At 38.2% G+C, this 13,749-nt stretch overlaps 1 protein-coding gene across 12 annotated transcripts in view; it reads right to left on the bottom strand.

The window, feature by feature from the left end:
• Window positions 1-13,749, bottom strand: part of ccser2 (coiled-coil serine rich protein 2) — a 195,424-nt gene that overhangs the window by 18,552 nt on the left and 163,123 nt on the right. For 9 of the 12 annotated variants that reach the window (XM_062975787.1, XM_062975788.1, XM_016995770.2 and 6 more), the window contains 3 exons: window positions 10,381-10,464; window positions 7,688-7,774; window positions 6,351-6,449 (listed from right to left, as the gene is read on the bottom strand). In XM_062975787.1, the coding sequence (XP_062831857.1) occupies window positions 6,351-6,449; window positions 7,688-7,774; window positions 10,381-10,464 (270 nt within the window). The remainder of the gene's footprint in view (window positions 1-6,350; window positions 6,450-7,687; window positions 7,775-10,380; window positions 10,465-13,749) is intronic. The other 3 variants (XM_062975792.1, XM_062975789.1, XM_062975790.1) reach the window with 1 other exon arrangement.

The following is a 13,749-nucleotide window of genomic DNA, read 5'->3' as shown; positions in this document are numbered from 1 at the left end:
TGACTTTACCTGAAGTTGTTTTGAAAACTAGGTAGTACTTTTGAAAAGTATACCTATCAGTACAATAATAAGTGGAATAGATGGCACAGTATAGTAATAGGTTTACTCAAATACAGGTTGAGCATTCCTTATTTAGGAATAAGAAATGCTTCAAAATCCAAAATTGTCCACATGGGGGGGGGGGGGCGCTGTGGCAGTTTTTTGATGGTTCAATATATACAAACTTTGCTTTATGCACAAAAATATTTAAAGTATTATGTACAAAATTGTCTTCAGACTATGTGTATAAGATGAATATGAAATATAATTTCTGCATATGCAAGTTTCCCAAAATAAAAAAAAACCAGAAATCCAAAACACTTCTAGCCTCAAGCATTTCTAATAAGGGATACTCAACCAATGTCAACTCCTCTGATTGTCTACGGAAAGTTGCAACAAAAGTGATTCAGAGAGTAGGCATTTGAGGAATGATACCCAACTACCACCCTTTACTAAATGATGACAGGGAGGCTATGGAATTCCTGGTATCTGTTTTCAAGGGCAGCCTAGAAAGACTAGTAATTAAGACATGAACTATTGTCACTGATGTGCTTTTTCTAGGGAGGAGAACTGGCACATCAATAGGAGATAGGGAAAGACACTCCTGGTCACAGCAGCCCTGTGTTACAGTTATAGACCCCCACTTTTGTGGGTTTCACATTCACAGTTTTGATTCATTCATTCGTTGGAAAAAGCACTGATTCTTGAAGTTAGGAATGCCATGTGAACATTCACATAGCAACTCGATCCTCAGGAGATGAAAATTGGGGCTGTTTGGGAAGTGTATCTGCTACTAGTCTCTGTTCTGTTTAGTATTTTCTTTCCTTTTCTCGATAAAATAGAGATTTGTGGCACACAGGCAAGAGGAGGATCTGATCTAGTGCTCCTCCTTCTGTTTTCCATGTATCTCTGTTCCACCTGAACAACGCGAGAGGAGTATTTGGGGGAGGGGGGAGCAGATCCATCAGAGCCAGTTCTCTTCCGCTTTGCTCCATGTTTCTGGTCCCTTCAGTATCTTCCTTTCCTTCGCCCAGGCAAAGTAAAGGCTCATGCCATGTAGGAAGGGGAAAAGGAGCCAATTTCTGCAGGGCAAGTGAAGTGGAAAATGGGGCCAGCTCTCCTTCACCATCACTCCAGGGACCACAGCGATGGCACCCTATTACTCCTTCCCCAGGGTTATTTGCAGTTTTTCCACTTTTGTGAAGGAGCTGTACCCCTGACCTCCCTGAAAGTGGAGGGACAACTATAATGCTAGAGTCCAACAGCACAAATTTGAACTAATTGCATGCAGAACAAGTTGTAAGCACAATTCCAGCCTGGTTTTTCTCCTCTCCAGCGGTACTTGTGTCTTGTCTAAACTGACCCTTAATTTTTTCAGCAATATCCAAATCTAAACTGCAATGAATCCATTAGTTTTATCTAAGAAAGCCTAGAGATGTGATGTGACAATTTGCCACAAGTCCCTATTTTTCAAAAGAAAGAATAAAAACTAGATTATAGATTTCTAAAGTGGTGGGGTCCAGCAAAGGTTTTTTCAAACTGCTCCTTTAAAAGAAGCCGCTTTAAAAAAAAAAAAAAAAAAGCATTCCCAACCTCCACCACTCCACTGTGCATCTTTCTGCTGACATATGTGATCTACAGAAAAATAAGCCGTCTTCTTTCTCCTACTAATGTTTCCACCACCAGGCTGAACAAACTGAAATGCATCCATCAAACTGGACAAGAGTTTGTCATAGGTATCTCCAATAATGTAGTCTTAAAATGAAATCCATTCAGAAAGGGAAACAAGTGATTAAGTCAAAAATATTTTGCCAGTTAATCACTGAAAGTGTCTAAGTGCACCTCCTCATTACACTAAGGATTTGAATGAGATGGGGATCATACAACCCTTCAGAAATTGAGAAATTGATGCTTAGCATTCCACACTACTAGCTATGTGCTACAGAACTCTTGGGAATTGCAGTCCAACAACAACGGGAAGATCATGTGAATCCCAGTCCCATCTAGAATGTAATCACTCTTGATTGCTTACAAAAACTGTACTGGATGAAATTTAGCTGATACAATAAAGCAACGAAGAACAGATTCTATGTTGTTGTAATCATTGCAGGGAGAGTCTTAACGTGGGCTTTTGGCTGTGTCTGATTATGTTTCCCCAGATTCTTTCCACTGTTACTCTAGAAGTACTTTACTGCCTTAAGCTTGTCAGAAAACCAGTAAGTCCACGCTTTGCATTTAAACCAAAGGGCTCATTACAGTAGCCATAGCTGTGGATAACCTCTCAACTACATAGGTCAACCAAGGTATCTACAGAATCACCAGTTCTAAAGGCTGCAAAATACGCTGGAACATCCAGAAATCTTTCTAGATCGAAATTAGTTTCTAATGATAGATACTGGGAGTCCTAGTAAATCTAAATCTTACAAGATAGTGACAAGATCCTATCCTACTACAGATCATCCTGATTCTAGACAGTAAAAATAATCAAGGGTATGCCTTAACACACATCTAAAGTCAAACTGTAGTTGAAATAGTCGAGCAGAATCGTAGAAAAGAGCACAAGGGCCATCTAATCCAACTCCCTGCCATGCAGGAAAGTAAAAACAAAGTACTCCTAGTATATGGCTAGATGCTATTTAAAAACCTCCAGAGAAGGAGACTCCATAGCACTCTGAGGCAGCATATTCCACTGCTAGACAGCTCTTACTGTCAGGACATTCTTTTATGGTAATTTCTAGTCTTGTGCTTTCGGGGAAAACCTTGCCCTATTTTGTGTCCTAGCTTTCTTTCGGGGTCCCGATCCGTTTTTGGGAGCCTCCCGAACTTGGGAGGATTTTTTCAGATCGGGCCCCTGAAATTCAGGCCACTATTTTGGGCTGGGGGGGGGGGAGGCTTCCCACCCACTGGTTCCCCTTCCTGGAGTTTTTCTTACCTGGCATCTGCTGTTGCTACTGTGACGTAAGAGATACTGAGCTGCGGGCGTGATTTGGGCCTGCCTGGACACCTCGCTAGCCACCACACATGCCCCACCACACTCTCTGAGAGTGTATGTATGGCGGGGCAGGCAGGCAGACCTGGAGCATACCTGCAGCCTAGCACCAAGCCTGCCTACATGCAGGCAAGGAGGCAATTTTGGCTTGACATGAAAGCAGGCTTTCGTGTCGAACAGATTTCCATGTGGGATGGGGGGTTTTATTTCATGCTTCCAAAGAAATGGAAGACACGAAAAAAGAGGAACAGATGGTAGGAATGAATTTTGTGCACATGACGACTAGTAATTTCATGATTACAATGGAAACCATGAAATTATGAACTGCTCCTGATAAGTTGGGCGTAACACATAACAAAGCTAGCACAATTAGTTTGGTGAAACCAAAATCATTTATGTATTAAATATTGTTTTTGAGTTTAATTGCTTATAACCCATTTTGTTCAAAACAATGGGACATAAATAATGCAATACATAAATAATTTAGTATTTATATTTCTAAATGGGATTTTTTCTAAAGTAACACTGCATTCTTATTATAAAGGATAGATAAAAGCTTGATCAAAATGGGGTCAAACATTTTTTCCCTTGTTACACAATTAACGAACCCTAACATGTATGTGTGTGTGTATGCAAAAGATAGCAGCAGATAGATCCAGAAACAATAGAGCACAGCTCAGGAAAAGTGATCCAACACAATGAGGCTCCAGAGTGATTATGCTTGTCTTACAAATGGAGGCCCACATCAGATTTTATGGAGCTAATATATGGCCTTCTGTTACTTCATTTTATAGCCCATCTGCAATATAAAAAAGGTAAAGGCTTCCCCTGACGTTAAGTCCAGTCATGTCTGACTCTGGGGGTTGGTGCTCATCTCCATTTCTAAGCCAGCGTTGTCCGTAGACACCTCCAAGGTCATGTGGCCGGCATGACTGCATGGAGCGCCGTTACCTTCCCACCAGACCTATTGATCTACTCACATTGGCATGTTTTCGAACTGCTAGGTTGGCAGATCTGCAATATACTTTCAAGCTTATATGTATACATATATTATTTCTTATAAGCACAAATACAGAAATGTATTAAGAATTATAAAATGACATTCAGTAGTATAAATCATGTCTGTCCATTTTTAACATTTGGAAAGCAATTTCGTTTTTGTTCATAAACATTCTAGTATAGGTAAATCAAGATTTCACACAAAAAATCTCTTAGACTAACTTCAGATGACACTAAGAGAGAAGGAAAGAGAGAAGGTTCTAAAAGTTGTCTTCAATATAAGGGTCTCAACAGTTAAAATCACAACTTCTACATTTACTTAAATAATATAATTTGTTTCCAAAAAGCAGCTTCAGCAACCATATTATACTGTGCTATCTATTTTCCAACAAGGATATAAACACAAACAACCGCAAAAGAAGCTGAGATTCCAAAGAATTATGTATTTTTTTCGTATTACATTGGATAGCTAAGATCCATTGTAAATCCACTGCACTTTTTATGAGTTTGTCTTGCCTCTGGGCTCCACAATTGTCTTGTGTGCCACTTGTGCACACAAGGGTGAGTGAACTGCATTTTGTAGAGTTGGATATAGTTACAGATAGGTGTCTAGGGTTATCAGAGAAGGGAAGAGACAGCAATAATGAAGAAGTGTTGTATTAAAAACCAGTTAAAACAGAATTTTAAAAAATGAACTATGAAAAACGTTATTTTGTTTACAAACTGGTTCACAGAAATCACATACTGAAATGTGAAAAGTGTCTTCCAGTTGAGAATCTCCTGCACCAAGTTTGTCCATAAAGGAGACAAAGAAAAAAACAAAAACAAAGGAAAAAACCCAAAGCAGTATTCACGAACAAATCTTGGAAATGATACTGATTATCTTCAAATTTTGAATGTTGTATTGAACTATTGGGCACATATTGTATTAGAGGTCACACAACAACACACTATTTTAGGGCAAATGTTTCAGAGGGCTTTTATCTCTTTTTGCTGAGCAATTAAACAGCAGTACAGATCAACAAGGCTACAAGCTTAACTATACCAAGACTAGGTGTACTGATCCATTTCCCAGAAGCAAAACAAATTCTCATAATGCCTGTGCCACTTGTGGCATTTATCTAGTCTTGAAGTACATGATGTATAACAGCTATTAACAAACAAGCAAACAAACAGTAAACTCCATAATTTAGGACTCTATTGTAATAGTCACCAACTATTTTAAATTGTCTGCATTTTAAAGTTGCCATTAAAAAGCTGTGCAATTATCATATACACACATTTATAATCTGGACTCATGTTTAAGTCAAGGGCAGGTTTTGAAGTGAAAATTATGGATTTTGATTCAACCCATGTCGAGGAAAAAAGCAGGACATGGAACAAGCAAATATTTTCCTCTCTTTTGAAAATGCATAAAGGCAACACAATTAAAGAGAAAGAGAAGATCTGTTTAGTTGAGGGATTACAACTGGGAGGGGTAAATAGCATTGCTAATTTTAAAGAAATACAGACAGGGAAAGGAGATTATTTCAGTGTAGGTTACATTCTGTTACATAACAAACACTGATGAGTGATAATGTTCTAATCAGTATTCATCACATTTGCAAATAATACTGCTTCCAATATACCAATACTTAAATTCCAGAATTAGAAAGTAATTTCCTGACAAGATATCAGCACTTTAAAAATAGCCAAGGCAAAAATGTAATTTTGTAAGAAAAAATGGTACAGTATTTCAAACTATTCTTATGAGATTTGTGAAGAAAATGTCAACTTGAAATCATTACACTTACAGAGGATATACCTAAAATGAATTCAATGATCAGTTTAAATAATTTTGGGATGCTTGAAGTTTTGTCATTCTCTGTATGAACCAGACCACCATAATTAATGCAGGATTTTAGAGGCATTCTTCATTAGACTATTTAGGAAATAGAAAAGACTATAATACATCCTGCTGAAATAATTTCTGTAAGTTTCTAAGTGCAAATTTGAAAAAATGTAGCCTTCCAGAAGCTGGAAGTCTTATCAGCAGAACTAATGATGAGAAATCATGAAAACTGTACTTTAACAACTTCAAGAGGGCCACACATTCCCCTTTCTGGGTTTAAGCAGAGAGAACAGAAACAAAAGATTAGATTTCTCCATCATTATATGGTGCATATAATATATGAAATGGTAACATACTTCTTTAAATTTATACCCAAAAAAAATTAAATCTTTTTTTTGAAAGATGGGAATAATTTGAGAAGATAAACATACAAGTGGATCTGTAAAATTAGCCATCTTAAATAAAGAACAAAAAAATGGATCAACTACTCACAGCACTTTTTCTCCAGGATGTCTGTGTGAATTTGTCAGCAAATGTACACACAGCCCCTTCAGACCGCTTGCTCTCATTGCTGCAATTACACCTAATTGACTTCATGCACACAGAAAAGACAGATATTCAATGAATATGGATCTGACATTGAGATCCAAAAGCTGACTTACATAGGCTGAACTACAAGTACTTAATCAATATGAATATGAAGTACAGTATAGCATAATCACACCATTAAAAAGCTTTCCTGCAATAATCCGTTAGTAGCCAAAGCCTGTCTAAATAAAAAAAAATTGCCTTCTAGTGGATGGAGAGAGACCAAACTTGGCCTCCTGTGGGATGTTAATGTCCACTCATTTTACAATACAGTTAATATGATTCTGATTAAATATCACTACTTGTTACAAGTATAGAGTTGCTGTAAATTTTTAAACTACATGTTTGTAGCAAACATAAAGTGACTACACACTGTAATATGCTAAACGTGTATTGCAATGTCTGAATTTGAAAGTTCATTAAAAAAACCTTTGCACTTCCATATTCAGAACACATCAACATCACAAACCACACAAAATAGCATAATATTGATCCAAGGGTTCCAAGAAAGTCTCCAATTCACATTTGCAGCTCTTAAAAAAGTACATCTCCACAAAAACTCAAATACTCAGATATTAGGCTGTAACTCTAAGCAGCAGTAGTCAGGACAGTGAATATGGAGGTATGTAAGTTACACTTCAGCCTTAGCACACTAATGAAAGCCTGTAATGATTTGAATGTCAACACGGCTTCATATCAGCATGTCAAAAGGGTGCTCATTGTAACTGAAATCACCATCTAATACAGTCAGCTCCATCCTCTTCAAGACATCATATTCTGTCCTGTGACCTTCTCCAACTGGATGCTTCCAAGAAGATTTTGCTGAGCATCCATTATCTGAAATGCTTTGTCCAGAAGTGCTTTGGATTTTGACTTTTAAAAAAATTGGATTAACTATATTTGCATATACGTTCTCCAAGATATCTTTATAAAGGGACTCTAATCTGAAGATGAAATTCATTTATATTTGATATACACTCTATACAAATAGACTGAAGGGAATTTTATACATAGTATTTTAAATAGTTTTGGGCATAAAACAAACTTGGCGTATCAGAAAGCAAAGGGGTCACTATTTCAGGTGCCCATGACAACAGTTCTGGACTATGGAATATTTTGAATTTTGCATATGGGGTGTTCAGCCTGTACAACTGCCACAATTTCTAGTTATGTCAGTCTTTATGTCTGCTGTAATCAAAAACATTAGGAGGCTTGTACAGGGTATAACATACTGTACTTACAAGTCGATGTTCTAGTTGTTTGACTGTATCATCTTTTTTCTTTAAATCTTCCTTAAGTTGGGTGATCTCATTCAGCAAATCTTCAGTCTGATATATAAAACAAAAAACCCATTAATGATTTATTAAGAAAAGTACAGAAATAAATCTGTAGTTAGTGAGTAGGTTTGAAAGCTCCCACAGTGATGAAACATCTGTTGATAGGTTCCTAACAGGAGCGAATTACAGGGAGCGGTGTACGCCCATGTTCAAGGAGCTCCACTGGCTGCCATTCACCTTCTGGACTCAATTCAAGGTGCAGGTGCTGACCTACAAAGCCCTGAACGTTTTGGGACCCACTTACCTTTCTGACCGCATCTGCCCCTATGAACCCGCACAATCTCTTCGTTCATCGGGGGAAGCCCTCCTCTCGCTTCCGCCTCCGTCACAAGCGCGGTTGGTGGGGACGAGGGAGAGGGCCTTCTCCGTGGCGGCCCCCCGGCTCTGGAACGCGCTTCCCCGGGAAATTAGGCAAGCTGCCACCTTGGAAGTGTTCAGGAAGAGCCTGAAAACCTGGCTCTTCAAACAGGCCTTTGAAGAAGTACCGCCCACTGTTTGCTAAACCCTGGTACTAGTGGGTTCTTCTGACCAGTTGTTGGTTAGCTCTTTGACATAGCCTCAGAGTTCACCCCAGTTTAAGGCTCTTCCCATGACGTTGTAGCACCTTAATCTTCCTTCTTGTTTACAAGTTCCACTCAGTGCACTTTGCCCAGCTCATTTTATATTTTTATTGCTGTGTTTCTCTTGTTTTATAATGATTGTGATTTTTAATGCCTTTTAAATTTACTTGTGTTTTTGTAAAACCGTACACTGTATGCTGGTTTTATATCTGTAAGCCGCCCTGAGTCCCTCTGGGGAGATGGTGGCGGGGTACAAAAATAAAATTATTATTATTATTATGTTTTGATATGGTCAAAACTGACTAATCAATAAAGAGTTGAGTCTTATTGATAGGAATTCTTTTTAAGAAAAAAAATTGTTTCTAGTTTTTTGTTATCAAATATTGAAGTCATAAAGTACTAGGAACTTTTTTCAACATGGCAATACTGTGTCATTTTTGTTATACTGTATTTTCTATAACTTCATTTTCTTCATTAAAATCCCAATGGTTTTCTGAAAAATCACCAAGATGATATTTATTTATTTATTTATTTATTTATGTCATTTCTATCCCGTTTTTCTCACCCAAGGGGACTCAAGGTGGCTTACAAATCTGGCAAAATTCAATGCCAATAAACAACAATAAAATAAAATAAAACATAGAGCAATTAAAACAATTAGGCATTAAACAATTAAAAACAATATACCAAACTTGAAACATGTAAAGTGCTTAAATTCGTTCATCCAAAAGCCTTGCACATCTATAACTGGCAGTTTCCTTCTCTCATACTGCACTGAAAGTCTCTCTCTTTCATCTTGCCTTCCAAATTCAGAATGAAAAAGATTTCAATTTCAAATTTTCTATGATATTTCTTAGCCTGATTATCCTGCATTATAGAGTATGTCCTCCATATTTACTGTGGAAGAAGGAAACTGGATAATAATGAATCCTACAGAAATAATGTTATCTTCTCTAAGAATTTGCTAAGCCTTTCAGGGCAACACTGTGATCTTATACAATCAAGCCTCAAACCTGAGTGCATAAATCTTGTCCTAAAACAACCTCATACAAGCAGGGATATGGTGCTTTTTTCACCTGTATGCAGACACAAAGGTATTGGCACACTGTAATGCACTTAACTCCTTCAGTTTGGTGCCAGGGGAAGTGGTATCTTTTCAACTAAGAGGACACAGAGCAATAAATTTAGTTATATAGAGAGAAAATATGTGCAGATTATATATTGAATTCCACTTTCCTCTTGAACTATATATCCCATGTGTGCTATACCATCCTATTGGCTTGTGGGTGCTACCAATGAATAACAAGCTGCTTCACTGTGATTGTTCCTACATTCACAGTTTGAATCTGGATCAGGGGTGTGATTTAAGGAGATAAGCAGGGAAGGAAAAGTCTCTTCTAGCTGTACTTCTCCATCCCAATGATGTGTTTAGCAACAAACCAGGCTCAACAGTAGGAATGCTGCATTTATATGGTCTATAAACATTCAATTTTTCTACAAGTGCTAAAGGTCTCAGGTTCGTATCCGGGGAGCAGAGTGAGAGCCCGCTGCTAGCCCCAGCTTCTGCCAACCTAGCAGTTCAAAAAGATGCAAATGTGAGTAGATCAATAGGTACCGCTCCGGCAGGAAGGTAACGGCGCTCCATGCAGTCATACTGGCCACATGACCTAGGAGGTGTCTACGGACAATGCCGGCTCTTCGGCTTAGAAATGGAGATGAGCACCAACCCCCAGAGTCGGAGAAAACCTTTACCTTTACCTAAGTGCTAATGTGAGGTTAAAGGAAAGCAGAACAATTGGAAGATTTGGCTGCACTGGTCACTCTGCTTTCCCAAACTTAATATAGCAAGCAACATACCAAATAAACCTATCAAGCAACTAAACCAAAAGGGGCTTTGCTTGAACAATCACACTGACAAAACTGACAAATTGTTGCAGGTAAATAAATATAACCTCTAAATTATCTGCTTTAGTGAGACATTTACTTCAGCTTTTTTCACTTGAAAGTCTCCTTTCCAAAACAATAATAGTAATTTACCTTATATATTGGTTCAGGCTCTTGCAGTTCCGGGCTTGAAGGTAGTGAAAAAGTGATATTGTGGAGTGACACATTTGCATCGTTCTGTAAAAAAAACAAAAAAAACAAAAGAAACTCTCCATTTTTTCTTTAAGTCTTGAAGACATTTTTCAACTATAACTATAATTACTAATTATTCAACTAGTTTAGTCATTTTATACTAAAGAGAGTTATGAGATTTCCCGGTCAAAGAGGAACTTGTAAGAGGTTTGCTTTCAATGTTGATACTACAATCTTACTGGAACTTAACTAAAATGTCTAATCTTAGTATGTTTCACAAGTTTTCCAAAATATATAATGCTATATTTCGGCTAAAATACATGTGATACATTTAATATTGTTAAAGGAATAAAATAAGCTTGTGATTCATGAAAAGTAAATACAGTATATCACATATTTCAGTTTTCCACTATGTTTTAAATTCTTCCAACCCTGTAAAATCACTTGTTATTTTTCTGGAATTTTACATTGCTCAATGAAACATCTACCACAGAATAGCCTTTCCAGTGTCAGATGAAAACCCTTTTGTTCGCCAAAGACTTTTAACAATCCTGAATTTTCTTAGAACAACTTTAAAGGTCTAACTTTTTAAAATGGTTTCACGTTTCCTCAATTAAAAAGTGTTTTAGGGTATTTTCCCTATTTTAATTATTGCATTATATATTATTCTATGCTGCTGCACACCACCTAAATTGTACGAACCATACATGGCCAAAATTCAAAGACTTGTCATGTTAGTCTGGGATATCAATACGCCAAGGGATCTTGTAGTACCTTAAACCCACAGTTTAAAACTGTAGAATTGTCTTGTTTGTTCTTAAACTGGCAATAAGTTGACTGAAAACATGTTATGAAAGTAACATGACAGAAAGGGCTGTGCGCCTATGGAAAAGTTTGTCAATTTTTCTTCATTAAAGAATTAGGTTAACTGAACAGATTTTTAGATGCAGGAAGCCCAACGTTTAATCACTGATATTTCCTGAATTAAACAAATCAGGTGGCAAGTGATATAGCAGATGTCTGCATTAAATACTATACAGCTACTATGTTAGAATACATAAAACTGGAGGGGGCATCTGAAATAGTATATATCAGTTTTTCATGTTCTTAAAATCAGAAAATGCTCCATTACAAATGAACTGAAGAGTACCTAAACAATATTTTTAAAGTGTATTAACACAAAGGCATTATATAACCATGAACTGAAACATTTATGAGGGCTAAATTAAAGCATGTCTACATTTCCAGAGCCTCCTTAGAGACATCCTCAGTACTATAAACATTTTTTACCGACTTTACTTTTCTCCCGTGTGGCCTATACTGAATTCTTCGTAAATTGTTCAAGGTTGTTGAAAGAAGCATAATCTCTCTGACTGAAAGCTACATAGCTGCATTAAGAAACAAGGAATCCTGGGCTCTATTAGTCAAACGGGCATCATCAATGACATCACAAAATATTTATAACAGGCAGCATTCCTTTGCAGAATCACTAGGAAATACCATTTAAATTCACCTTAAACTTTGCCACTAATATAGCATAATCATTGTGAACAACAAAAATTAATTCTGAAGAAATTTAATACATCCTGACTGATGAGATGTTTTAATTCACTTGTTGTTATGGTTGAGCCTTATGGCTCCAATACTGGGAGACGTGGTCGTAAGACTCCTCGAGAGTCAGACTCTCTTGAGGAGCGAGAGAGGAAACGGCTGCGGGACATATTTGCAGAATCAACTGACGAAGACTCCTTTGAGGGTTTTACTGAGAGAATGGAGGAAGAGGTGGTTAGCTCAGAGGAGGATGACATGGAATGGACTCGTGTGAGGGAGGATTTGGGTGTTCCTGGTAATGATAGCATGGGAAGCGACTGGCGGGTTGCAGGATCGGACCCGTGGACGAGCTGGAGGGATGGAACAGGATCCACAGCTGGGGATGCTGTGGGGCGTAGTCAAAGATGTTTTAGCTCTGATGAGGATGATGATGAGGAGGCACCTGGAATTAGGGTAACAGCTGATAGCGATGAGGAGTTGTAACTGGCATAAAATGGGGTCTTGAATCCAGGGCTAATTGCGTTGGGCAAGGTAATCTGGACGAACGCTTGGGCTCTTGTTGGGAATTTCCTGAAGACGGGTGTGTTTCGTTTGCTGAATACGTAAGTTACCAAGGACACTGGGCATAGACGGCGGGAGGAACTGTGTGGGCTTTTGTTGTGCAACCTGTGTTTAATCTTATTAGCTTGGACCTCTGTCGTCTTCTTGACGGACATTATTTACCTACTCGGAATTGACGCTGGACTGGCTGACTGACTGACTGACTGACTGACTACGACCTTGGACTACGCTTTCTTTGGCTATCGGTGGAATTCGTGGAACCTAAGACGCCTGCACCTGGCTATCGACCTCGGACCAGATTGGGACCCCGCTGACCGCTGCAACCCTGATTGATGTATTTGGACCCGGAGTTCGCCCGCTGCACGGAGGAGTAACAACTTAGTTACTCAACCACAGCTGTTGAGTAGCAGAGAGGAATCTGCTGCCAGTATTTATGTTTTGTTGAATCTTTGTTTACCAGCTTTTGTTTGTTTAAAGTGCCAGGCTGAAGTAAGCATTTTTGGTTTAACCCGGATTAAACTCCTGTTTAATCCGGTTTATCTTTTGAACCGTTTTGAGTGACTTTTCATATTGAAGGCGAGTGTTTGCCTAGCTCTTTGTTTTTTATGAGCATTTTTTGGTTCTGTATCTTTAATAAACTGTGTTGAATCTTATCTGGTGGCGTTCTGTCTTTGACACTTGTGGCCTTAAGAATAGATGGTTCTCTCAACTACAGCTGTATTTAACAGAAAGAGAAGCTCAGGAAAAAGCCTAATTTAATACTAATACCAAAGCCAGTGCTACTACTACTAGTAATAATAATAGTTTTATTTCTTACCCACCTCTCCTTAAGAAGGGGCACAATACAGTTAAGAAACTCTTCATAAAACATAAGAGCCCTCAGTGGTGCAATGGGTTAAACCTTGTGCCGGTAGGACTGCGGACCCACAGGTTGGCGGTTCAAATCCAGGGAGAGCGGGTGAGCTCCCTCTGTCAGTTCCAGCTCCCCATTCAGGGACATGAGAGAAGCCTCCCACAAAGAAGGTAAAACATCAAGCATCCAGGCATCCCCTGGGCAACATCCTTGCAGACGGCCAATTCTCTCACACCAGAAGCAACTTACAGTTTCTCAAGTCACTCCAGACATACACACAAAAATCATATAACATGTAAAATACATATATTAAAATGTATTTGTATGAAATATCTACTTAAATTATCTCTTAAAATACGACAGCT

This window comes from Anolis carolinensis, chromosome 3 (assembly GCF_035594765.1).
Source record: "Anolis carolinensis isolate JA03-04 chromosome 3, rAnoCar3.1.pri, whole genome shotgun sequence".
Lineage (NCBI taxonomy): Eukaryota > Metazoa > Chordata > Lepidosauria > Squamata > Dactyloidae > Anolis > Anolis carolinensis.
Note: the sequence above shows the minus strand (reverse complement) of the source record. Positions and strands in the feature narration are given on the sequence as shown.